This window comes from Aotus nancymaae, unplaced genomic scaffold, assembly GCF_030222135.1.
Source record: "Aotus nancymaae isolate 86718 unplaced genomic scaffold, 86718_ANA_hifiasm-v0.15.2.pri h1tg000020l, whole genome shotgun sequence".
Lineage (NCBI taxonomy): Eukaryota > Metazoa > Chordata > Mammalia > Primates > Aotidae > Aotus > Aotus nancymaae.
In genome coordinates, this window is record NW_026988432.1 from 14419604 (window position 1) to 14447227 (window position 27624).

General features: G+C 41.5%; 2 protein-coding genes and 1 long non-coding RNA gene across 4 annotated transcripts in view; 2 read left to right on the forward strand and 1 right to left on the reverse strand.

Annotated features, from left to right (window-relative positions):
- VPS4B (vacuolar protein sorting 4 homolog B) overlaps positions 1–3371 on the forward strand; it is a 32686-nt gene extending 29315 nt beyond the window's left edge. Inside the window, exon 11 of the mRNA XM_012446429.3 lies at positions 1633–3371. Within this exon, the coding sequence (XP_012301852.1) occupies positions 1633–1734 (102 nt within the window). The 3' untranslated portion in view covers positions 1735–3371. The remainder of the gene's footprint in view (positions 1–1632) is intronic.
- LOC135276053 (uncharacterized) lies at positions 1786–15201 on the reverse strand. Its single transcript, XR_010343608.1, has 3 exons — positions 14957–15201; positions 6069–6206; positions 1786–2613 (listed from the first exon to the last, which is right to left on the reverse strand). It is a non-coding gene; the product is annotated as an uncharacterized LOC135276053 (long non-coding RNA).
- Positions 15202–15687: 486 nt separating this feature from the next.
- KDSR (3-ketodihydrosphingosine reductase) overlaps positions 15688–27624 on the forward strand; it is a 45691-nt gene continuing 33754 nt past the window's right edge. For both annotated transcript variants that reach the window (XM_012446426.3, XM_012446427.3), the window contains exons 1-3: positions 15688–15795; positions 21164–21253; positions 24565–24621. In XM_012446426.3, coding sequence (XP_012301849.1) covers positions 15688–15795; positions 21164–21253; positions 24565–24621 — 255 coding nt within the window. The remainder of the gene's footprint in view (positions 15796–21163; positions 21254–24564; positions 24622–27624) is intronic.

Below are 27624 nucleotides of genomic sequence, written 5' to 3' on the forward strand. Positions count from 1 at the left end.
AATATAACCAGAAATCGTCTGTAATCCCAGCACATTGGGAGGCCAAGGCAAGAGGATCACTTGAGGCCAGGAGTTTGAAACCAGCATGGCCAATATAGTGAAATGCCATCTCTACTAAAAAGACAAAAATTAGCTGAGCAGGGTGGCACACACCTGCAACCTCAGCTACTCAGCTGAGGCAGGAGAATCACATGAACCAGGCAGGCAGAGCTTGTAGTGAGCTGAGATTGTGTCTCTGCACTCCAACCTAGGCAACAAAGCAAGACTTTGTCTTTAAAAAAAAAAAACAAAAAACAGAAATACTAATGTTTGTATCATCATATTTATAGTGTTTTCTGTTTTATTTCTCAAAGTTCCATAAAGTTTAAATAATGTAGTTTTTAAAAATTTTAACTGAATTTAAATAGAATTTTTATTTTAAAAAATTACAGTTACATAATTTATATTGGAGGAATTAAAATAATTTACAAGACTTATTTTGTAAGGCATATTATTTTTAGGCAACTTGGGGTGATTGAAAAGTACTTTTCTTATGAAGAACATTCTCAGTTCAAAATTTTCTGTCAGTTTCAGATCTTCAAAGACCTTCAATGGCGAGTTTAATAGTAACTTCGAGAGGAGAAACTTTTACGTGCTATATAGACATACATGTAAATGTGCACACACCCATATTTTGTGTGTGAACTAACCATAATGCTTATCTGAGAAGTTACTCAGAAACCTTTTGTTTTAATCCTTGGTGTATTATTTTTTATTTTTTATACTTCGTTCAGCTTTGAATAATTTTTAGTAACTTATGGTCCTTTTTATTATTTTTCATATCCTTTTACAGGAGTCTTGGCTTAGACATTAATTTTTTAATGAATCTTTGATACTAGCATATTTCCCTAACCATTTTGATCTTAATTGTAACTATTTTAAAATTCTGGTTAGTTGATTTTTCATAAAATGGCACTCTGCTTCACTTAAGTATAAGTGAATGATATTTTCCTTTTGAATTATACTTGGAAAACTGATCTCTTGTTTAAGAAAAAGAGATAAGGCCAGAAATTAGGCCATGAACATAGTTTGGAGGCCGTGATCCTCAGACTAAGAGGACTGTCTTTCTGATAGGTAATGGGGAGCCATTTGGATCAGTTCAAGGGAAGAAAGTGTGAGTTTCTACACAAAGGAATACCATGGTCAAAGATCGTGGAAGATCTTTGAAAGAATAGGGGCCAGGTGCAGTGGCTCACGCCTGTAATCCCAACACTTTGTGAGGCCAAGGTGGGTGGATCACTTGACCAACATAGCAAAACCCCATCTCTACTAAAAATACAAAAATTAGCTGGGTGTGGTGTAAAGTGCCTGTAGTCCCAGCTACTTGGGAGGCTGAAGCAGGAGAATCACTTGAACCTGGGAGGCAGAGATTGCAGTGATCTGAGATAATGCCACTGCACTCCAGCCTGGGCAACATAGCGAGACTCCGACTCAAAAAGAACAAGGAGTTTATTGTCAGTATCTTATGGCACACTGCAAATATTCATATTTAAACTTACGTTAAACTTTATAACAATGACAATATGATGGTTTTTTATTTTGTTAAATCTATTATTAATATCTACCCCCCCGCCCTTCTTTTTCCCCCGACAGTCGGATATGTTGCGGTCACTATCTAACACAAAACCTACAGTCAATGAACACGACTTGTTGAAATTAAAGAAGTTTACAGAAGATTTTGGTCAAGAAGGCTAAACCAAAGACAAGGAAGATGCTTACCATATGTATTCTTTCTTTCATAAATATTTTTGTCTATTTGAATCGCATTCAGATTGTTTCCAGTAAAACTCTTTTACCACAGGGAAATACACATCTCACTTCAGAGTTCCATTAGGTTTTATATTGTACTTTTCCTCCATTACTTATTAAATATTCCTATTAACAAAAGGTACAAAGTAACAGGTTATGAGGAAATGAGTGATATATGAATGGCAAAAAATAGAAATTACCCAGTAAAAAGAATGTCAGAAATTGATTGACATACAAATACTTAAAATGTTTATGTATGGTGGTCTTTGCAAAGAGCATTTATCTTTTCTTTTTTTTACTGATATAGAGTTTATTTTATATTTTCAAAAAAATTCTTAAACTTCTTATCAATGTAAAATTTGTTTACTTTATTAAAAAATTACAAATGATAGAATCTTCACTCTCAGGGATGGGCAATAAACAGCAAAGAGCACTGTGATTGGGTTTGAAAGATTTTGAATTATAGACAGTGCTCTTATTGGTTTTTAATAAGTTGATATTTTTTTCTGTGTAGATTTAAATAATTTCTTTAAAAGCAGTAAGCTTTGGCCGGGTGTGATGGCTCACGCCTGTAATCCCAGAACTTTGGGAGGCCAAGGTGGGTGAATCACCTGAGGTGAGGAGTTCAAGACCAGCCTGGCCAACATGGTGAAATCCTGTCTCTACTAAAAATACAAAAATTAGCTGGGCATGATGGTGGCTGCCTGTAATCCCAGCTACTCGGGAAGCTGAGGCAGGAGAATCACTTGAACCGGGAGGTGAGGGTTGCAGTGAGCCGAGATCTTGCCATTGCACTCCAGCCTGGGTGACTGAGCGAAACTCCATCTCGGAAAAAAAAAAAAAGTAGTAAGCTTTTATATTTAATTAAATGATACCTTTCACTGTGCAGTCTCAAGAGGAGGATTTTCTAAATTAGACATTGTCTTTACCTTACTGAAGAAAATTGTCTACTTCAGTGTCTTTTTGTAGCAAGATTGACAAACAGGTGGTAAGTGTGTAATTTTTAACTGTCATGAAATACTGTAATGAACACCTTTGCTAATGAGGAAATGGCCTCCCTTTGGATTATGGGAAGTTTCTTGTCTGTGATAATGGGGTGTCTGTGTATATATATGTATATTTCTTTTTTAATACAGGATAACAATATAGAGTCTTGTCGTTCACCTTTTAAGTTCAGGGAACAGCTTGTCCTGACCACACATATGTTATCATTGTAATGCTTTATGAAGCTTTAGAAATGCGCTCATGACTCATTAAAAAATAATAAACATATTATTTTAATATCTTCAATAAATAATCTGAGGATGTGTGTTTCACACTGTAGCATCAGCGCTAAGTTGTGCCTTGTAGATTTGCATTGGCTATACAAGCAAAAGACTTAAGTTAGAATGAAGTAGATTCCTTAATTACTATGAAATTCTATCTTGCAGATGCTATAGAATAACTTGCATTTTAAAGTGTATTTGCACATTTTACATATGCTATGTGGTTGCCTTTGGGTTTTCTGTACAGATTGTTTTTGTTATTAAATGGAAAAGGCCTGAATTATGCTCTTCTTATGTGAAGTAAATTGATATAACCTATTGGCTGTATTCTGTGTATTATTCTTTATTTTGGGACTGTCTGTGTAAAAGAAAATAATACCTAAATTGGTTAGATACAAAGAAATCATTAAAATTAATGTATACATGAAAATTCTGTTTTTCAACAATTTTGAGGGTTGAGAACTAACTTGACAGACTAACACTGAATTCTTTGTGGATAAGATACTTTATACATCTTACCTGCTTATCAGCCTGTTAAAAGCAATGCTTTAATAGTACTGCTGTGTGTTCTTTATGGACAGACACTCAAAGGAACCCAAATGGGCATGTTCTATTTCTCTGGTCCTTGACCAGTAATTATAAAGTTTGGGTAGACATTTTCTGAGCCAGCAAGTTGAAGTAGATCATAGTTGTTAAGCATCTCCATGATCTACACCCTGGATATTTGAAAGCATTTTGTCTCAGCCTGAGAAATCTATAAGGAAGCTGTAATTATAAAACATGTCAATAGAGAATTGACTTCTGAGTTCACTGTCAGCTACATGCAGAAAAACAGAATGGGTGTACTTGATTAGTGCCAGAGAAGCACCATTTAGCCACTTTCATAGTTGAAAAAGAGGCATACCTACCTGAATTTGTATGTTGCAAATGAAGCAACACAGTGCCCATTGTTGCCACTGATGTTATCTTGTTTGTGAGCTTTCACGGGTGCTTTGTTTTCCTACTTTCTTCCCTTCATTTGTATCCTTCTCTTACTCTAATATGGTATTCTTTCTTTTTTTGCTAGTCCAAGTCATGTATTTCCACTAAAGCCTAGTGATGAACCATGTTACCTCTTGCAGGAAGACCACCTAAACTATCCCCATCCTACCTGTGGGTTTCAAATAGCAGTTAACTTGCTGCTGCTGCTGCTGTGGTAAGATTTTTCTGTTTGAAGTATATTCTATTAATCATGTTTAGATCATTTAGATTGTAAGCTCTGAGAATTACATTTTCCCCAGTAATATAGTGCTGGGAGCTATTTATTAGGTACTTAGTAAAGACTTAGAAAAAGACAGTTATATTTTTATTTTGACTACCTCATGGATTATCTGAGAGACTTATAACATAGGTACGTTTGTAAAGTGGCTTTGTTCTTACTGGTCTAGTGAAGTGATGATAAATTTCTGTCTCGGTGATTGAGGACTACAAAATCAGAGATGTGTTCTAACCAGCTCACCCTGGCTCACCAAAACCAATAGTACCTCTTTCCCAGCTATGAGTTCAGTGACCTCATACTAGTAACTTAAAATCTGCTGTGATGGGAATATTACACCATAGAAATCAGCAATTGGTTGAAAGAGTTATTATCTAAAGACCTGGAATTAACAGAAGGGAGTGTCTGGGTTAAGATAAGGAGTATTATGCAGATGACACCTCCAGGAAGCAGGCTTCAGAGAGAATAGATTGTACATGTTTCTTTTTTTTGTTTTGTTTTGTTTTGTTTTTTTGACATGGAGTCTCACTCTGTCACCCAGGCTGGAGTGCAGTGGCACAATCTTGGCTTACTGCAACCTCTGCCCCCTGGGTTCAGGCAATCCTTCTGCCTCAGCCTTCCAAGTAGCTGGGATTATAGGTGTGTACTGCCACACCCAGCTAATTTTTGTATTTTTAGTAGAGATAGGGTTTCACCATGTTGGCCAGGCTGGTCTCAAACTCCTGACCTCAAGTGATCTGCCTACCTCGGCCTCCCAAAGTGCTGGGGTTACAGGTGTGAGCCATCATGCCTGGCCTGTAGATGTTTCTTATCAGACTTAAAGAGCCTGTTCTATCAGTCTTAAGGTCTCTATTTTGATGTTAATGTTGGTCAGCTGTGCCTGAATTCCAGTGGGAGGAGGGTATAATGATGCATGGCTGACCCCCACTTCCCATCATTACCTAAACTAGTTTTTCAGGTTAATTTTGGAATGCCATTGGCCAATGGGAGAATCCATCGGGTTGGGGTCTTAGGATTGTATTTTTGGGTTATGCAAAAAGAAAGAAAGAAGGAAGGGACGGTGGGTGGGAGGGTTTTTTAGATTTCTGCTTTGTCATAACCCATGCATTCATTTAACCCCGAGTTTGTTGAGGACCAAATCATCAAGTCATTTTAACAATAAATTATTGGACACCTACTTAGTTGTCCAGAATTCAGCAAGGCACTATGGAAGAATCTTCTGATTCAAAGAGTTGTAATCATATGACTTTTATAATACAACGTGATAAATGTTATCATTAAAATGTGGATAATGTGAATTAGAGAAAAAATATTCTTCTTTGTTTGCTTGGGAAAACCTCACTGAGCCACTGACACATTTGAATGCAATCTTGATAAATAAACCAGCTCACATGGCAGAATGTAGAGTGAGGAACTTTTAGAAAAAAGACATTGCTCATGAACTGCATCAGGTTGACCAATACAGGAAAATCTGGGTATAATGCCATACTTGGAGACCAAAAATACCCTTTTTGTAAAACACATTATCACCAGAATAATAAAAATACCAAGAAGAACCTGCATTGTTAGCTGGGTTTGAGGTGCTAGGAGCCAGTAACCCTACGTAGTGCTTCTGGGTTTGTATTTTGCAGGGTTTTCATGAATGGTGAGTAGGTTGTAGCCAAAATTTAGGTTATATGCATTCTCTGTTTTTGGTATGTGTGAATCTTATTGGCAAGGGGAGCTTGTATTAGTTTTGTAATACTGTTGTAACAACTTACCACAAAGTCAGTGGCTTGAACCAATGCAGATGCATTATCTTACAGTTCTCTCAGTCAGAAGTCCAGTAGAGGTCTCAATGGGCTAAAATCAGGATGTCAGCAGAAGCTAGGCATGGTGTTGCATGCCTGTAGTCCCAGCTACAAAGGAAACTGAGATGTGAGGATTGCTTGAGACCAGGAGTTTGAGGCTGCAGTGAGCCATAATCACACCACTGCACTCCAGCCTGGGTTATGATTATACCACTGTACTCACTGTACTCCAGCCTGGGAAGAATTAGTTTCCTTGGTCATGCAGGTTTTGGGCAGAATTCAATTCCCTGTGGTTGTAGGACTGAGGTCCCATGTTCTTGCTGACTGTTAGCTGAGGGCTGTTCCCACTTTCTAGGGGCCACCTACATTCCTTGGCTTGTGGCCTCCTCCTCCACTTTTTTTTTTTTTTTTTTTTTTTTTGAGACAGAGTCTTGCTCTGTCACCCAGGCTGGAGTGCAGTGGCACAATCTCAGCTCACTGCAACCTCCGCCTCCCAGATTCAAGCAATTCCCTGCCTCAGCCTCCTGAGTAGCTGAGATTACAGGCACGTGCCACCACGCCGGCTAATTTTTGTATTTTTAGTAGAGACAGAGTTTCACTATCTTGGCCAGACTAGTCTTGAACTCCTGACCTCGTGATCCATGTGCCTTAGCTTCCCAAAGTGCTGGGATTACAGGTGTAAGCCACCACACCCGGCATCCTCCTCCACTTTCAAAGCCAGCAATAGTGGGTTAAGTCCCAGTTATGCTTAAGATCTCTCCTGCCTCTTTCTGTGTTGCTGCATCTCACTCGCCCACTCTCCTGCTGACCTCTTTCACTTTAATTTTGTTTTTATTAAGCTCTTTATTTTGATATAATTGTAGGCGCATATGTAGTTGTAAGGAACAAAACAGAGATCCTCTGTACCCACTTTCCCCCAATGGTAACATCTTGCAAAACTATAGTACTGTATGACAACCAGGATATTATACAGAACATTCTATTATCACATGCTGCCCTTTATAGCCACACCTACTTTTCTCCTGTTCCACTTCCTCCTTAACCCCTAGAAATGATGTTTGTTTTTAATTTTTTTAATTTTTTGAGACAATCTTGCTTTGTCACCCAGGCTGGAGTGCAGTGGTGCAATCTCAGCTCACTGCAACCTCCACCTCCCACTCCCCCACCCACCCCAAGCAATTCTCCCATTTCCAGTCTCCCAAGTAGCTAGGACCACAGACGCGGGGCACCATGGCCGGCTTATGTTTTTGTACCTTTGGTAGAGACAGGGTTTCACGATGTTGCCCAGGTTGGTCTTGAACTCCTGAGCTCAAGCGATCTGTCCGCCTTAGCCTCCCAAAGTGTTGGAATTACAGGTGAGTCACCACCCCAGCCTGTTCTTTATGGTGTTGCCATTTGAAGAATGTTACATAAATGGAATCGTATAGTATGTAACTATGTGGGATTGACTTTTTTGTCAACTTTTTGGGATTGGCTTTTTTCCCTTAGCATAATTAATGTAGGTTGTTATGTATATCAATAATCCATTTTGTTTTGAGACAGAGTCTTGCACTGTTGCCTAGGCTGGAGTGCAGTGGCACGATCTTGGCTCACTGCAGCCTCTGCCTCCCGGGTTCAAGCAATTCAGTCTCTCGAGTAGCTGGGACTACAGGTGCATGCCACCACGTCCAGCTAATTTTTGTATTTTTGTAGAGACAGTGTTTTGCCACGTTGCCCAAGCTGGTCTCAAACTCCTGGACTCAAGTGATCTGCCTGACTTGGCCTCCCAAAGTGCTGGGATTACAGGCATGAGCCACTGCACTCGGCCTCCCACTCTTTTTTATTGTCAAATAGCATGGTACTGTTGAGTATTGAGTTCTACAGTACATATGTACCACAGTTTGTTTAACCATTCACTTGTTGAAGGACATCTGAATTGCTTCCAGTTTTTTACTATTTTGGATGAAGCTGCTATAAACATTTATATACATGTTTTTGTGTGAACATAATTCTCCATTTCTCTGGGATAAATGCCCAGGAATGTGACTGCTGGGTCACATAGTAGTTGCAGGCTCAGTTTTAGCTTTTTTTTTCCAACAAACTGCCAGACTGTTTTCTAGAAAGGCTATGCCATTTTACATTCCCATCAGCAATGTATGAGTAATCTAGTTTCTCCACATCCTCACAAACATTTGGTATTGTCACTATTTTTTGTTTTAGCCATTTTTACCAACATATACATCATTGTGGCTTTATTTTACATACATTTTTTGAGACAAAAAAATGTATGTAAAATAAATAGAAAAAATATATAAAATAAATAGTCTCACTCTGTCACCCAGGCTGGAGTGCGGTGGCGCTATCTTGCAACCTCTGCCTCCCAGGTTCAAGTGGTTCTCCTGCTTCAGCCTCTTAAGTAGCCAGAATTACAGGGGCGCGCCACCACACCAGGCTAATTTTTGTATTTTTAGTAGAGACAAGTTTTCACCATCTTGGCCAGGCTGGCCTTGAACTCCTGATTTCAGGTGGTCCACCCGCCTTGGCCTCCCAAAGTGTTGGGATTGTAGGCATAAGCCACCGTGCCCAGCCCATTGTCATTTTAATTTGTATTTCTCTAATGGCAAATGATTTTGGACGTATTTCCTCATGTGCTTATTTCCTATCGGTTTATCTTCCTCATTGAAATATCTCATGTAAATTTCCCATGTTGTAATTTATTTTTTTGAGACGGAGTTTGGCTCTTGTTGCCCAGGCTGGAGTGCAATGGCATGATCTTGGCTCACTGCAACCTTTGCCTCCCAGGGTCAAGTTATTCTCCTGCCTCAGCTTCCCAAGGAGCTGGGGTTACAGGCACCCACCACACCTGGCTAGTTTTTTTATGTGTATTTTTAGTAGAGTCGGGGGTTTCACGACGTTGGCCAGGCTGGTCTCAAACTCCTGACCTCAAGTAATCCACCACCTCAGCCTCCCAAAGTGCTGGGATTATAGGTGTGAGCTACTGCCCTCTGGGGTTTGAATTTTTTTATTGTTGAGTTTGAGAATTATTTGCATATCCTAAATACCAGTCCTTTGTCAAATATATAGTTTGCATATATTTCTCCCAATGTACAGCTTTGCTTTTCCTCCTTTTATCAGGGTCTTTTGCAGAGTCAGAATGTTAAATTTTGATGAAGCTCAATTTATCAATGTTTTCTTTTAGGGACTGTGCTTTTTGTGCCAAATCTAAGTCTACTTAATCCTGTCTCTCAACGTGTGTTTTTTTCTAACATTTTACAGTTTTACATTTAAGTCTATGATCCTCTCTGTATTATCTGGGGTATTCCTGAGAAACAGAATGAATAGGATGTATGCATAAATAAAGAGATTTATTATGAGAAACTGGCTTATGCTGGAAAATCCCAAGATTTGCAGGGTGAGTTGGCAAGCTGGAGACCCAGGAGAGCTAATGTTTCAGGTTGAAGCCCAAAGGGAGAGGAAAAAGCCAGTGTCCTCATCTAAAGATCATCAGGCAGGAAGAATTCTCTCTTACTAAAGGAAGGCTCTGCCTTTTTGTTCTATTCAGGCCTTCACCTGATTGGATGAGGTCCACCGGCAGTAGAAGGTACAATCTGCTTTACTCAGTCTTCCAGGTCAAATGATAAATCTCATTCAAAATACCCTCACAGAAACACCCAGAATAATGTTTGACTGAGTATCAGGGTACCACATGGCCCCATGAAGTTGACACACAAAATTAGCCATCACAACTTCTTAAGTTTTGCAAATGGTATAAACTTTTGGTTGAGGTATTTTTTTTCTATTTGTTTGTTTTTCTTTGTCTGTGGATGTCCAGTTGTGGCAGTCCCATTTCCTGAAAAGGGTATCTTTCCTCCATTAAATTGCTTTTGCACTTTTGTCAAAAATCAGTTGGGTATATTTTCGTGGGTTTATTTCTGGGTCTTGTTGATCTATGTGTCTGCCCTTCTACCAATACCACACAGTTTTCATCAGTGTAGCTATATAATCAGTTGTGAAATCAGGTAGATTGATTCCTTCCACTTTATTCTTCTTTTAAAAAATGTTTTAGCTATTTTAATTTCTTTGCCTTTACACACAAATTTTTTAGTAATCTTGTCTGTATTTATAAAAATATTGCTATAGTTTGAATAGGCAGTGCATTAAAATAGTACATCAATTTGGAAAAAAATTGACATCTTCACTATATTAAGTCTTCTAATTCATGAACATAGTATATCTATTTAGATCTTTGATTTCTTTCATCAGCATTGCGCAGCTTTCAACATACAAGTCCTGTACATGTTTTGTTAGATTATATCTATTTCATTTCTTTCAGAAATTATAAATGAAATGATATTTTTAATTGCAGTGTCCACAAGTTCATGACTAGTATATAAAAATGCATTTTATTTTTATATATTCTTTTAGTTTTGTATTCTGCAAGTTTGCTGGAGATGCTTAATTCTACTATTTTTTTTTTTTTCTGTTTTAAAGATTCTTAGAGATATTCTGCACCATCAGTCATGCCATCTGCAAGTAGGAGTCACTTTACTTATTCCTTTTTGATTTGTATGATGTTTATTTCCTTTTTCTTGCCTTATTGATCTGGCTAGAACTTCCAGGACTGTTGAATGAGAGTGGTGAGAGCAAGTATCTTAGCTTTGACCTTGCTCTTATGGAGGAAGCATTCAATATTTCACCATTAGCTATAGGTTTTTCTACAGGTGTTCTTCATAAAGTTGAGGAAGTTTCTCTATATTCTTATATTTCTGAGAATAATTTTAATTATGAATGGGTGTCAAATTTTGTCAAATGCCTTTTCTACATTGATTGATATGATCATATGATTTTCCTTCTTTCACCTGTTAATGTAATAGATTATACTGATTGAATTCTAAATATTAAAACAGCCTTGCATCCTTGAATAAACCCCAGGTAATCATGGGGTTTACTTACCTTACTTGAAGTAAGATTTACCAATGTAATTTAGAAATCATGGGGTCTTACTCGAAGCGAATTGGCTCATTAGAGGCCAAAACAAATGCAAAGGAACAACAACATCAGAAAGCTGAACAGGCAATCTCTTGATTGTTATTATCTGTAATAGCTAAATTATAGGGATAGTGTTGGGGCAGAACTTGAGGCTGGGCCAAGCTCGAATTCTAGCCATTGAGCCACAGCTGCTAGCCTCAGGGCCACCTATAAAGGGAAAAGTTATGTTAAAACAACAGAGAGCAGACTTACTCCAAGAGACTAAGGCAAGAGAAAAGGGAGAGGGAATGGATAGACATTTTAAAACAGTTATTAAGAAATATCATAAATAAAATGGGCTTTGGTAGTGTTGAAACAAAAGTTTTAATGCAGCACTATCAGAAGTTGGATGGACTAATGGGAACCCTTACAAGTCAGTCCCCCAACATTGAAGATTGCTAAACAAATCCACTTTATTCAACCTAGTTTGGATAAATTGTAAAAGCTGCAAAGCAAAGATGACCATGAGAAACCTGACTTCCAGTCACCTGGGGTGAAGATGCACAATGTAGTCAAGAACTGAAGAAAGGTCAGGCAGGTGGCTCACACCTGTAATCCCAGCACTTTGGGAGGCTGAGATGGGCAGATCACCAGAGGTCAGGAGTTCAAGACCAGCCTGACCAACATGATGAAATCTCGTCCCTACTAAAAGACAAAAATTAGCCAGGCATGATAGTGCCTGCCTATAATCCCAGCTACTCGGGAGGCTGAGACAGGAGAATTGCTTCAACCCAGGAGGGGGTTGCAGTGAACCAAGATCACACCACAGAACTCCATCCTGGGCAACAGAGCAAGACTCCATCACTCACTCACACACACACACACACACACACACACACACACACCCTGAAGAAAGAACCTAGGTCCACTGGCCCAATTTCTGGTTGTGGGCCCAAGACCAAATGTACGTGACTGGGTAGTCACGGGTGGAAAAGAAACATTTCTTTTTTTTTTTTTTTTGAGACAAAGCCTTACTCTGTTGCCAGGATGGAGTGCAGAGGCATGATTTCGGCTCACTGCAATCTCTGCCTTCTGGGTTCAAGCGATTTTCCTGCCTCAGCCTCCCGAGTAGCTGGGACTATAGGTGCACACTACCACGCATGGCTAATTTTTTTTTTTTTTTTTTTTTTTATATTTTTAGTAGAGACAGAGTTTTACCATGTTGGCCAGGATGGTCTCCATCTCCTGACCTCATGATCTGCCTGCTTCGGCCTCCCAAAGTGCTGGGATTACAGGCATGAGCCACCAAGCCCAACTGAAAAGAAACATTTCTAAAATTCTTTGACATGGGAACCCCATGCACTGTTTTTCTTTTAGTGAAATTCTAACCAAGGTGACACTTAGACTGGAAAGATATGAAAATACATTTGATAGGATTCAAGTGAAAGTCTGGATGAAAACTGGAATGTCTGAACAGATTCTATTTGGAGTTGTTGCATCCCCTTTACATGAATGTACTATGAGGAAAATCTCCCTTACCTAGTAATGCAAAACACAAGACAGGTGAATCTGCCCTTCAGACAGTATTGATTGGATATGCTAAATGGGAACCAGTAAGATTACTGAGCCCACGCAAGTTGTTAATGTTAAAATCTATAAGATACTTGGTGGACAAAACATGTTAAAAAGACAGTCTGGTGCCTTAAAGGGTGAAGGCCACTTCTGTTTTTGGAAACTGATAGCATCAAATGGGAACCTGCAAGCCTGAGTGCCACTGCTCTGAGAGACACTTTGGTCATACAATATGATGATGAACTGGACCAGCTGTTGATGGCAGAGTGGAACTCTTGTATCTATCTGCCAGTATCTTTTGACTCAAATTTTTCAAGTTATGTTTACTACCATATCATAATACAGTCTAACTCTGGGATTATAAGTGAGATTATAATACTCACAGAGATGGCCACATATATTGAGAAACTGAGTTAAAAGCCTCCTGCTCTACACTGGCTCCTCCAAATGTCAGACATATGTTCATTTTACTGTAAGAAAGCTTTCGCCAAAAGCCAGTTGGTGGCCACGTTGTAAAGGGTTCAATCTTGCCCAGAGAGAAGGTTTGACTTTTTCCCTTGGCTTCTGGAAGGTTATCTATGTCATACCTGATAGGAGTATCTTTGTTTAGATGAGGACTGGCCAAACTGGATTTTAGGGTGGGGACTGGCCATTCCAGAAAGACCAAACCTGAATTAGGTAGGGGCTTTTTTCATACACTATCAGTCTAGTTGAGTCTCAGTTCAACCAGGTGGATGACTGATCAAGCCTATCTGGTTGAGTCCCAATAAAAACTCTGGACACAGACGCTGGGGCAAGCTTCCCTGGTTGGCAATACTCCAAGCATATTGTCACATACCAGTGCTGGGAAGGTAACACAACCTGACTCTGTGGGAAGTGACAACAGGAGCTTTGCATTTGGAGCCCTCCAGACTTTGCCTTAGCCATTGCTTTCCTTAGGTGATTTTGATCTGTATCCTTTCCACATAATAAAACCATAGCTATGAGCATAATGGCTTTCAGTGAGTTCTGTGAGTCCTCCCAATGAATTATCAAACCTGAGGGTAGTTTGGGAACCTCTAAACTTACATTGATATCAGAAGTCTTGGACACTATGCCCTCAAATCTTGCAGTTTGGCTAACTCTGCCATAAGTCAAGAAAAAAAGAAAAAACCTTTTTTTTTCTCCTTAGCTCCCTAGTTTTTCTAGAAACAACAACAAAAATGAAAAATAAGCAAAAATATGTGCCTCTATGCAAATTAAAATCACAATATGACTTCACACCAATTACAAAAGCTATAATCAGAAAGATGGATGCTAACAAGTGTTGTGAAGATGTGGAGAAATTGGAACCCACATACACTGCTGGTGGGCACACAAAATGTAGTCACTTTGGAAAACATTCTGGCAACTCCTAAAATAGTTAAACATAGAGTTGCCATAAGAGGTAGCAATTCCCCTCCTAGGCATATACCCAAGAGAAATGAAACATATGCCCACAGAAAAACCTGTAAATGAATATTTACAGTTAGCATAATTCTAATAGTCAAAAAGTAGAAAACAACCTAAATACCCCTCAATTGATGAATGGAAAATTAAAATGTGGTATATCCATACCATAGGATATTTGGCAATAAAAAATGAAATATTAACATGTACTTCATATCATGGATGAACCTTGAAAACATTACAGTAAGTGAAAGATAAAATGCAAAAGGCTACATATTGTATGATTCCATTTTTGTGAAATATCCAGAATAGGCAAATTTATAGAGACAGATAAGGGATTGCTTTGGCTTGGGCGGGGTTTGGGAGGAAATGGGGCGTGACTGCTAATGAGTATAGAATTTTGGGTGATTGTGACAAAAATGTTCTAAAATTTATGGCGGTGGTGGTGGGTCCACACTGTATGTTAAAAACAATTTATTATGAGCTTTATTTTTTTATTTTTTTGAGATGGAGCCTTGCTCTGTCGCCCGGGCTGGAGTGCAGTGGCGCGATCTCACTGCAACCTCTGCCTCCCGGGTTCAAGCGATTCTGCTGCCTCAGCCTCCCTAGTAGCTGGGATTACAAGCGCCCGCCAACATGCCCAGCTAATTTTTGCGTTTTTAGTAGAGACGGGGTTTCACCATGTTGGTTAGGCTGGTCTCAAACTCCTGATCTCAAGTGATCCGTCCTCCTCGGCCTCCCAACGGGCGGGGATTACAGGCGTGAGCCACCGCGCCCGGCCTATTATGCATTTTAAGTCGGGAACTGAATGGTATAGTATGCTACCGAGACCTCAATAAAGCTGAGTTCTTTGCGTTTGTTTTGAACTTGCTTGGTAGAGATTAACTCCGAACTCAAGGAAATTGAATTACCTTGGTGATTTCTCGGAACTCCCAGTTAAGGCTTTCCCGGTCCTCTGAAAAGCGAAAGTGGACTGTGACCCTCTTCTAAGAACGCCAAAAAATATGGAATGGAGCCCGGGATTTCAGAGCGCAGTCGCGGTGCTCCCGGGCTGAGCCGGCTCCGGAGCCGTTATCCGCCCTTTCGGATGCTCCGGGGCCTCCGAGAGTCCCAGCGGGCAGTCCCTAGCCGCCGGTGAAACTCCGGGAAGGAGCGCTCGCCACGCCCACATTGGCGGCCGTAGGAGGCCGTCGCCGGCCTGGAAACCCGCTCTGCGGGGTCCTAAGAAGCCACTCGAGCTCCCGAGGAGCGAGTCTTCGCTGCCCTGTCCGGCGCGCTCGCAGATGGCGCTGCCCGGAACTCTGGTGCTCCCGGCACTCAGGGAGCGGAGGCCCGGTTTCCGCGTGGGAGGCTACGGACTGTGGGCCCCGTCCCTAGGCGGGGGGAGTGGGAGACACCCGGAGACCCCACCCCAGAAGCGATTCCGGCGGCGCCCCCTGGAAGCACCGCCCCGCCTGGGTGGTGCCCGCGCCGGCTCCTCCTCTTCCCCCTCCGCCGCGGCCCGCCCTGGTCTGCAAACCGAAACACTAGGCGCCAGCCGCTCGCCCGCCGCGCGTGATCCTCGCCCCGCCGCCGCCTAGCGCTGCGCGCCCCGCCTGGCGGCCCCCGCCCGGCCGCTCCGGGCACCCGGCCCCGCGGAGCGATGCTGCTGCTGGCAGCCGCCTTCCTCGTGGCCTTCGTGCTGCTGCTCTATATGGTGTCTCCGCTCATCAGCCCCAAGCCCCTCGCCCTTCCCGGGGCGCATGTGGTGGTGAGTGGCCTCCTGTTGCTGCGCCCCGACCTCCCTGCCCACGAGGCCTTTTCGCTGCCGAGGCTGCGCCGCCGACGCCCCTGTCTCCAGGCCGCGGTCTCCAGGCCGCGGTCCCCAGCAAGGCATGGCCGGATAGGGAACGTCACCTGCCAGCGTCCACCCCGGCGCTCTGCCCCCGGCCGGGCACTCGGCCTTGCGGACCAGCCCTCTGCTGCCTCGGTCTCCTCCCGGGGCCAGAGAGCGCGCGAGTGGGGACAGCGGCCGCCGCAGGGTTCCCGGGGCCCCGGGGTGCGGTGTCTGCTCCTGAATCCACGGAACATCCCTGGGATGTGGATGTTTTTCCAATGAGTCAACTGAGGCACAGAGAGGTGCGGCGCGAGGCCCCGGGCGGGGGCAGACAGCGGGGAACCGGGGTCCCAGCCGCCGGGACCCGCCGAGGCAGCTCGAAACTGGAAGATGGCCTGTGCGAGTGAAGGGAAGAGCTGCTGCCAGAGGATTCCAGGAAGTGACTCACCTGGGGAAACCGCTCTGAACCCAGCGTGCTGGCGGTGGTGGCTTAGCGGTATTGGGACGCCTGTCCCGTCTACACTGCTTGTCTCTGAGCTCTCTGAGGGTGGCATCTGCTGGTGGCTGCTCCAATGCAATCCTTTGCTGTTTCCTAGGAGAAAGGATGAGCTAAACGATGGGGCTAGTGTTCGAGGGATGAAGGAGAGGTGGATGGGTGTGATTCTTTTCTTGCCGGCAGCTCGCGTCTTCAGCGATCCCTGTTCTGCAAGTGTTGCACATTTTTTAAACAGAGAGGATGCTTCCTTGCCTGCGCCCACCACTTTTCTGTTTGCAGTGGCTTACTCACCAGCTTTCTTGTTTGGATCTCCCAACCCCGAGGCACAGTGAGGCGGGGAGTTGGAAATAAGGAGGGTTGGTTACAAAGCCCTCTTCATGTCCTAGCTCTGCCTTGGAGATCCGAGCCTCCCCGCCGAGCTGGTATAAGATAGTCAGGCCGGGCGTGGTGGCTCACGCCTATAATCCAAGCACTTTGGAGGCCAAGGTGGGCGGATCACCTAAGGTCGGGAGTTCAAGACCAGCCTGACCAACATGGTGAAACCCCATCTTTAAAAAAAAAAGATAAGATAGTCATTTCTTTTACTGTGCTTTAAATCTGAACGAAGGTTTAGGAATGAGAAAATATATTCTCTTTAATTTCTCCTTTTTAAGACTATTATTTTTTAAACCTTCTTTCCCCATTAGAAACATCTCCTGTTTCTAATGGGGAAAGAGTGAGGAGCTGAATTGTAACCTCATTACAAAAAATAAATAAGGAGAAGGAGAAGCAAAACTTTACACGTTAAATTCTGAACGTTTTACATCCACAAGACAACTAACTGGTGCCTCAAAAGCATGGCTTCAAACGTTGGATCCTCTCAGGGCTTGTGTTTATGGAGCATAACTTTGCACAAAGTAAAGCCAAACGCAGAATGAAAATTCAAACTCCTTATTTATAAGACAGTTTCACTGAACCTCGACTCTAGTCCTTCCAGCCCCATCCTTGGCAGGTCATAGATCAGATAATAAATGCTGTTGTCGGTTGAGGTAGACCAAGAAGAATTTCTTATTTTTACCATCCCGCTTTAATACACAGGATTATTATTTCACACTCTAAATAATGTGAGAATGACATGAATAATTCACATCGTGTCACCATCTGTCTTTTTTAATGTCATAAGGAGAGTGAAAAGTGTAATTATTGTTCTTGAGATTTGTTAGGAGTTGACTGGGTGGTATTGGGAGAGGGAGCTGATAGTTAGACTGTCTGCCTGTACAGGATTGTGAACAAACTTAGAACTATTTATTGTTTCATTTTTAGAACAATTTTATATCCTGGTGTTATCTATCTAGTTACAGTAGTAAAATTGCAGCAAGTCTCACAGGGCATATACTTATTTAAATCTTCCCGTTTTTGGAAATGACTGGCAGCAAACCATTGTTGCCCAAAATAATAGTTATATGGTGATAGTAACATTTAAACAATATTTGCAGTGAATAGTAACAGGGAATAATAAAAGACATTCAACTGTTATCTTTTTTTTTTTTTCGAGATGGAGTTTCGCTCTTGTTGCCCAGGCTGCAGTGCAGTGGTGCGATCTCGGCTCACTGCAACCTCCACCTCCCAGGTTCAAGCGGTTCTCCTGCCTAAGCCTCCCAAGCAGCTGAGATTACAGGCATGCACCACCGTGCCTGGCTAATTTTGTATTTTTAGTAGAGACAGGGTTTCTCCACGTTGGTCTGGCTGGTCACAAACTCCCAAACTCGGGTGATCCTCCCGCCTCTGCCTCTCAAAGTGCTGGGATTACAGGCATGAGCCACCGTGCCCAGCCTCAACTGTTATCTTTAGTGTCCTGGATCTAGGCGTGATTTAGCAGTTGTCAGGCAACTCAGTAGACATTTACACTTTTCTCAGTCATTTGAAAATCCCTCATATTTTCTTATAACATTCAGAATAACGTAGCCCAATTGATGCAAGTATATTTTTAGATACCATCTAAGAATTAACTGACTTGACTAGAAGGTAAGTTTCCCATGAACCATGACCCAAAAGCAGAAGTCACACTCTTGTTGTTATGGATAGATCTTACAGTTGGTCGGGTTTAAACTTTGTTTTTCGCTTTAGGTAAATTTACACAGCTAGTTTACCTATATACAGTCTAGAAAAAGGACAGCAATGATAACAATAGCTAATATCAACATAACACTTCAGAGTATATGCATTTTCCCAGTAACCTCATAACTTGCACTTCCATTAATTCACTGGATAATAAGTAGGGGAATTTTATTTATATATTTTTTGCATTACACTTTTCAGAGAAATGGCGTCATACTCCATTTTGCAAATTAACATAGGCAAGTATTTATTTAGCAAGTGCTTATGCAAGGTACTGTGCTAGGAATGAGTGAGGTCAGTTGGACTTGGTTCTGGTCCTTAAGGAACTGATGCCTGGCAGGGGAGCTAAGACATGTCTATATGTAACCTCACAAGATAGATGATGACAGCTAAGGGCAAGAACCAGTGAGAGTCTGGAAAAGCTTCTTGGAGAAGGGGATGTTGGAACTGAGCTCTGTGGGATGGGTGGGATTTGGAAATGCAGATGTGTGGTGGAGGTTGGGTGGAGGGACACCTAAGCAGCAGGGCAACAACATAGGCAGGAATATTTTTAGGGGTTCAACTAGTTGCTATGCAATTGTAATATCTGGTGAAATTTAATAAGCCAAATGAACCATGGACTATCTTCATAGCAAAGATCTCAGAGGCAGCCATTAACCTAGGCAATAGTGCATGTACTCTCTCTCTCTCTCTATATATATATATGTATGTATGTGTGTATTTATATGTGTGTATATATGTCTATATATATTTTGTTTGTTTGTTTATTTGTTTGAAACAGAGTCACTCTCTGTTGCCCAGGCTGGAGTGCAATGGTGCAATCTCAGCTCACTGCAACCTCTGCCTCCTGGGTTCAAGCGATTCTTGCCTCAGCCTCCCAAGAAGCTGGGATTACAGGCACCTGCCACCATGCCCAACTAATTTATTTTTTATTTTTTATTTTTAGTAGAGATGGGGTTTCACCATGTTGGCCAGGCTGGTCTTGAACTCCTGACCTCGGGTGATCCACCTGCCTCAACCTCCCAAAGTGCTGGGATTACAGGTGCGAGCCACCGCGCCCAGCCAACAACAGCTGTAGTTTTACAGTAATCTTCTGCTGATAACTGGCTGATTGTCCACCAAATCAATCTATTCAGTGGTGGCAGGTTGAGGCTAAAGAGAAGTAAGGGTTGCCTATAAGTTCCATAGAGATAGGTGCATTTGTATTTGCATAGGAGACACTTCCCAATGATGTTAAAATCCTGGGATGGGGTCAGAGATCTCCCTCCCAGCATGATTTAAGTATGACAGTGAAATATTAGGAATAATCTAAATATCCGGTCATAGGGAAATAGTTAAGTTTTGATGCAGCTATTTGATGCAATATTATAAAACCTTTTCATTTTTTGACAGAGGACAATATAATTTTAAAAAAACAGGACACAATACTAGGCAATATTATGTAATTTGCATAGGGACAGTGACTAGAAAGATATGGCCAGGTGTGGTGGCTCACACCTGTAATCCCAGCAATTTGAGAGGTCAAGGCAGGTGGAACACTTGAAGTCAGGAGTTCGAGACCAGCCTGGTCAACATGGTGAAACCACTTTTCTACTAAAAATACAAAATTAGTTGGGCGTGGTGGTGCACACCTGTAATCCCAGCTACTTGGGTGTCTGAGGCAGGAGAATCGCTTGAACCCAGGAGGCAGAGGTTGCAATGAGCTGAGATTGTGCTGCCACTGCACTCCAGCCTGGGTGACTGAGCTGACATATGAGTGAGACTCTGTGTCAAGAAAGAGAGAGAGAGAGAGAAAGAAAGAAAGAAAATGTTGCATTGTTCACTTACTCAGGGAAATATATAATATGTATTGAGCCCTCCTCATGCCAAGTGCTAGGAATATAGTGAGGAACAGAAAAAGAATTGGTATTTTTAATGGAGTTTATGGGGTGGTGTCAGGAAAGATGGTTGTTAATCAGATAATCACACAAATCTAGAGCCATTTATTTTGTGCATGTCATCAGGTGAAGAAGAAATATGGTGCAGAAAAGTGTGTCAGGGTGGGGGCAGGGGAGACAGTGAAGGCTTTCCTGAGGAAGTGATATTTGAGCTGAGATTTGACAGGTGAGTAGGTGTCAGTTAGAAGAAGCAGAGAGGAGAGCATTCTTTGTAGGGGAAGTAGGATGTGCAAAGGTACTGTGGTTGGAGGGTTGGTGGAACTGAAAGACAGCCAGTGTGGCTGAGCTGTAGATAGTGGTAGAATAGTGCAAGAAGAGCTTTACTTTTCAGGATTTCCTTGTGATTGTATATTACTTTTATACTAAGCAGTCATTTCAAATATTTATGCAGGTGGTCATTCTTTTCATCTGTTGTAGAGCTAATTTTGCATAAATGTGCATTAAGGAAATTCATTTGGATTTGGAATCAGAGGCAGACTAATGTATTATTTATGAGCTAGATTTATAGGGCACTTTTCCACCAGTGAACTCAGAAAAACATTATAGGTGTGCAATTTATGGTTCAATAAGAAAGCGGTCAAAGCAGCAGGCCTTGCTGATAGTATCCTTCACACACTTAACTCCAATCGTTAAATTTGGGATGAAGAACCTGTAACAACTAACAGTTTAGTTCTTGTAGATTCATTTTAAGAGCTTGTCATAGTTGTTTTTATAAAGCTTCCTAAAGAGGGGAGATTTCAAATGCTAAGAAGATTTTATGATTTTGTTTTAGGTTACAGGAGGTTCCAGTGGCATTGGGAAGTGCATTGCTATTGAGTGCTATAAACAAGGAGCCTTTATAACTCTGGTTGCACGAAATGAGGTAAGGCTTGTAGGTTATTATTACTAACTTGCTTCTTCACCTTGAAATTAGTCAAAGAGGCTGATCGTAGCATTCACACCTGGAAAGTGCTTGTTTCCTTGATGTGAAATGTGTTTCCTGATTTACTGATTCTCTCATGTATTTAGGCCAAACACTTCTTTGTTGAAATCAGGTTGGCCCCACAAGTATGTGTTTAGTACCATTGGCATATTAGGCAACATCATGAGAGATACTGCAGATCCTGAGTTGGGAGAGGTCAAGACCTAGTTTAAGGAGCTCACCTGGCCATAGGAAGCCAGGGAGGGCCCTCCGCCAGGCCAGAAGTACTGGAAGCAGTGATTCTGGAGTTGATACCTGAAGGTGTGTAGGTGTTTCTCTGTAATTTCTCCCTATGATTTGCTTAGGACATGATATATATCTCTAGGCAATCTAGACACCATAGAGGAATCTTGACTGTCCTCAGAAGTTCAGCAGCATGTATTTTTCTGTATCAAGTCAACACAGAATCTGTTTTTATTTTTTGTCGGTTTGTTTTTTTCTTGCCAAAGTTTATTGAGTCTTTTCGCACAGGCACTACTGCTGGGATCCGACAGGCAGACTTTGACTTAATGATGGATGAATAAATTTACTTAGACACAGATTTTCAGTGAAAGAGCAGGCTGAGGTCTTTAAGCAGTGACACTGTGTGCACATGAACTGCCATGAAGTCCTCTTGCTCCCCATATGGGGGCCGGGGGAAAGTGACCGACTGACCATGGCTGGCTCGTCCGCTGCTGCAATTCTGTGGCTGGCATAGTGCTTGGCATATAGCACATGCTCAGCCATGTTTGTTGAATGAAGAAATAAAGGGAGGCATGATGGAGAGCCTGGGAATGTCAGCATGGTATCCTTGTGTGGGGATTTTGAGTTCACCCATGCGCCAGGGGGGTGGTAGTATGGTAACTGCTCAAGTGGATGGACGGCTGGACAGGACCCAGGAGGAATGGCAGGACAGGGAGGGCCTCAGGGCGAACATTTAAATAATGTTGCAGAATTAGGCTTGGACATCTAGAATTTCTTTTACAAACCAAGAAAGGCAAAATTAGCTACCTTTTATTTATAGCTTGACTTTTCTAACAATGAATTTGCTTTGGCATTGAAGCCACCTTACATAAATGAAAACACAAATTTAATGAAATGGCATTTTGTGAGTTTTAAACACCCGTTTTAATGCAAGTAAATAAAAGTGGAGGCAGGGAAGGCCAGCATTTCAGGTCCTCAGGAGCTCACATGGGGCCGTTACATTGCTAGAAATGAAATGAGCTGAAGAACCTGTGGTGTGGAGAAATTCATTCTTTTTTTTTTTTTTTGAGATGGAGTTTCGCTCTGTAACCCAGGCTGGAGTGCAGTGGTGTGATTTCGGCTCACTGCACCCTCTGCCTCCAGAATAGCTGAGATCACAGGTGCATGTGACCACACCTGGCTAGTTTGTGTGTGTGTGGGGGGGGTGTGTGTGTGTATGTGATACACACACACACCCCCACACACACATACTGTTGACGTGGAGTCACACATACCCTCAACTTTGAAAAGCACTGCATATCAGCATATCAATAGGGTTGTGCTTATCTTATATCACAATTAAAGAATAAAATCATTTATTAGAAAGAACTGTAGAGCCGGCCTCAGCAATTAGTACTGTTAATTGGGGTTTTGAGGTTTACCTGTTTTTCTATTATATTTCTCTGTAATTATTATTATCTTTTTTGTTAGTAGAGACAAGGTTTCACCTGTCGGCCAGGCTGGTCTTGAACTCCTGACCTTAAGTTATCCACCCGCCTCGGCCTCCCAAAGTGCTGGGATTATAGGTGTGAGCCACTATGCCCGGCTTCACTCTGTTGCCCAGGCTGGAGTACAGTGGCATGGTCTCAGCTCACTGCGACCTACGCCTCCCAGGCTCAATCAATCCTCCCACCTCAGCCTCTTGAGTAGCTGAGACCATGGGTGCTAACCACCACACTTGGCTAAGTTTTTGTATTTTTGGTAGAGACAGGGTTTCGCCATGTTGCCCAGGCAGTTCTTGAACTCCTGAGGTCAGGTGATCCACTCACCTTGGCCTCCCGAAGTGCTGAGATTACAACCGTGAGCAACTGCACCTGGCCACAGTGCCTGGCCAAGAAATTCTTTCTTTTCTAATGTAATTTTTAATTCCAGTTCTTGCAAAGTCAAGCTGTATGTATCTTTAGTCATAGGACAATATTATTTTATTATAGACACATTCAGGTTTAGAAACCCTGCATGCCTTTCAGAAGAATTCACCTCCCCTTTTGTTCCTCTCTATTGCAGGATATTATTTAAGTTACTTTTTACAGCAAATTAAGAAACTATACTCTGATATCTTGTTTTCTTGAGAATAAGTAAAACAAAAAAAAATTAGGGCCTTGGAAGAATTACTCAATTACACAGGTAACTTTGCTTGTCTTAAGAGTATTTTATAGTAGCCAGGCCTAGGTTTACCCACTCCATCCAGAAAGTGATTCTTACTATGTTTGGCTTTATAGTAGAAGAAAATATTAGACAAAAAGCAGTGTTGACAGGGTGTCACACATCCCCTCAACTTTGGGAAGCACTGCTCATCGATAGGGTAGTTCTTGTCTTATATTACAACTAAATAATAAAATCAAAACATTTATTAGAACTGTATAGTCAGCCTCAGCAATCAGTACTGTTAATTGGGGTTTTGAGGTTTATCTGTTTTTCTCTTATTCTCTTATCTTTCTCCTTAATGAATTTTCTTTTAATTCTTTTTTTTTTTTTTTTTTTTTTGAGACGGAGTCTCACTCTGTCGAGGAGCTGGAGTGCAGTGTGATCTTGGCTCACTGCAACCTCTGCCTCCCAGGTTCAAGCGATTCTCCTGCCTCAGCCTCCTGAGTAGCTGGGACTACAGGTGCGCGCCACCATGCCCAGCTAATTTTTGTATTTTTAGTAGAGACAGGATTTCACCACATTGGCCAGGATGGTCTCGATCTCTTGACCTTGTGGGCTGTCCACCTCGGCCTCCCAGAGTGGTGGGATTTCAGGCGTGAGCCACCACGTCCAGCCTTGTAATGAATTTTCAAACTTGTTATCACTTATTCATAGTTTAACATACTTCACAGCTTCTTTATTTTGTAGGCTGTGACCCAGTCTGCCTATGTAATGTAGATACTGTTTTGTGCATTTTCTGGAATTTAATATATATATATTCAAATAATTGCTCTTTTTCTCTCCGTTGCAACAAACAGATGTACATATAACAATCACTAGGACTGATTGTTCTGTATTGCTTTCAGGACAAGCTGCTACAGGCAAAGAAAGAAATTGAAAAGCACTCTATTAATGATAAACAGGTAAATCTCTATTTTCAGATGCATTTTCTGCATAACTCAGCACAGTTGTATAAAGGAAAAACAGGGTTACTTCAACTGTGAGTAATCAATTGAAAGCATATATGATTTTCCCAATTAAAAACATATTGTACTGTTTTTTAAAAGGTGAAGTTGTTTAAATTGTCTAGTAACTCAGAATATCACACACACGCAATGAATAGACTCCCACACACATTCATATCTACAAATGGTCAAATAACAGAATGTTTTACTGGCAAATAATTTCATTTTAATTATTTATTTAAATGAACTTTATACAAATGTTTAAGAGGAAAGGAATATTTAAAATTTATTTGGTTATGGAATTTTTGATGAATAAAATGCTATATACATTTTAGTATAAAACATAACAAATTAGTAATGACACACCCATCACCCAACCTAAGAAACAGAATTGATCAGTGTCTCTGAAACCCCCTCTATGCCCCACAGCAGCCTCATCCCTCTTTTCTCATTCCTAGAGGGACAAATGCCAACCCAGTTTTTTGTGTTGATCCTTCCTTTGTTTTTCTTTTCTTCTTTCTTTCTTTCTTTCTTTTTTGAGATAGTGTCTCACTCTGTCATTCAGGCTGGAGTATAGGGTTGCAATCTCAGCTCCCTGTAGCCTTGGCCCCCCGGGCTCAAGTGATCCTCCCACATCAGCTGGGATTATAAGCACATGCCATCAGACATGACAATTTAAATATTTTTGGTAGAGATGGGGTTTTGCCATGTTGCCCAGGCTAGTCTTCAACTCCTGTGGTCAATTGATCTGCCTACCTTTGCCTCCCAAAGTGCTGGAATGAGCACGGCACCCCACCTCTTTATCTTTTTAATTTTACCGTATACACATGTGACTCTAAATAATATATTGTGTTTTGTTTGAGGCGAAGTCTCTGTCGCCCAGGCTGGAGTGCAGTGGTGCCATCTTGGCTCACTGCAACCTCTACCTCTCAGGTTCAAGTGATTCTCCTGCCTCAGTCTTCTGAGTAGCTGAGGTTACAGGACATGCCACCACACCTAATTTTTTTTATATTTTTAGTAGAGATAGGGCTTCACCATGTTGGCCAGGCTGGTCTGGAACTCCTGACCTCAGGTGATCCGCCTGCCTCAGCCTCTCAAAGTGCTGAGATGACAGGCGTGAGCCACCGTGCCCGGCCAGTATATTTAGTTCTACTTCTTTTATGATATCATTCTTATTTTTTAACAGCTTTATGAGATATAATTCACATACCATACAGTTAATGATTTTTAATATATTCATAAAGTTGTGCAACTATCACCAGAATCAATTTTAGAATGTTTTTCTTACCCCGTGAAGAATCTCTGTCTGTATTAGCAGTCACCTGCCATTTCCTGCCAGCCTCCTCTCAGCTAAGCAGTCACTCATCTACTTTCTTTCTCTGTAGATTTGTATAACTTCATTCTTTATGCTTCTTATGCAACTTGATTTCTTCACTCAATATTATTTTTAAGGCCAGTTGTGGTGGCTCATGCCTATAATCCCAACACTTTAGGATGCCAAGATGGACAGATCACTTGAGGTCAGGTGTTTGAGATCAGCCTGGCCAACATGGTGAAACCCCGTCTCTACTAAAAATAGAGAAAAATTTGCTGTGCCTGTAATCCCAGCTACTAAGGAGGGAGGCTGAGGCAGGAGAATCGCTTGAATCTGGGAGGCAGAGCTTGAGGTAAGGCAAGATCACACCACTGTACTCCAGCCTGGGTGACAGAGGGAGACTGTCTCAAAATAAATATATTTAAAATTTTAAAAATTCATTTATGTTGCTACATAAAGTTGGAGTTCTTTTTTTTTTTAACTGCTATATAGTATTCTATTGTATGTATAGACTATTTTTTGTTCATCAGTTCAGCAGTTGGTGGATATTTAGGTTTTTTCCAATTTGTTTGTTTGTTTTTTACTGTTAGAAAAGCTTTCACTATTCTCTTTGTGCAGATGTGCAAGAATGGTACATACCCAGAAATGGAATTACAGAGCTGTAGTGTATGCAGCTTTTCAGCCTCACCAAGGCAGTTAAGCTCCCACAAGTAGGACTGTGGTTCCTGTTGCACCACATCCCTGCCAACACTTGGTATTGGCAGACTTCTTACTTTTTGCCTTTGTGATGAGTTTTAAATAGTATTTCACTGTGGTATTCATTAACTTTTTTCCATCCAGAATGTTAGAGATTTTTCCATGTGCATTAAATAAATTTGCCTTGAATTGCTATAGCTAGGATTGAAGAACACCAGAGCTTAATCCATGGGTTCCCTGCTATTGAGCTGTTTCCATTCTTTGTTTTTATTTTTCAATTTTTATTTTTGCAATTGCAATCGGCGCTGCAGGTAAAAATCCTTGTGTATATCTTCTGTACATGTGAATTTTTCTCTAGGACTATGGTCTTTACCTGAACCCCCTTCTCTGAAGCCCACAAGCATTGGAAGAACGCCAGCTTTGTAAATTGCCCCATCTTCTCCTGTATTCCTGTAATTTCTGATAGAGAAAGGAGTATGGTGTGAAGCCATGGAGTCAGTGTTCATGGCCAAGGCCAGTCTTGCCTGCTGCCAACACCATCTCTGCTCTGGGCTTCCTCATCATGACACTTTCTACCTCTTCATCTACCAAAGGGCTTTAGGTCAGGTGGAAAACTTACCTTTCACATCAAGGAAGGGAGATAGGGCTGGGGCAGGCAAGAATGAGCTTGATCCTTTGTCCACCCTGCCAGATTTTTATGGGCCATTTTTGTGTGTATGTGACTTGTTAACATTTTTTTGTTTTGAAATTTCAATTGTCTGTGGCATAGATTTTATTTATAGTAACTGATTTAATACTGTATAAAAAGGCACGTTTTAAAATTAATCATATGATTACTACTACCTTTTTTTTTTTGAGATGAAGTATCTCTGTCACCCAGGCTGGTGTGCAGCGACATTATCTTGGCTGACTGCAGCCTCTATCTCCTGTGTTCAAGCAGTTCTCCTGCC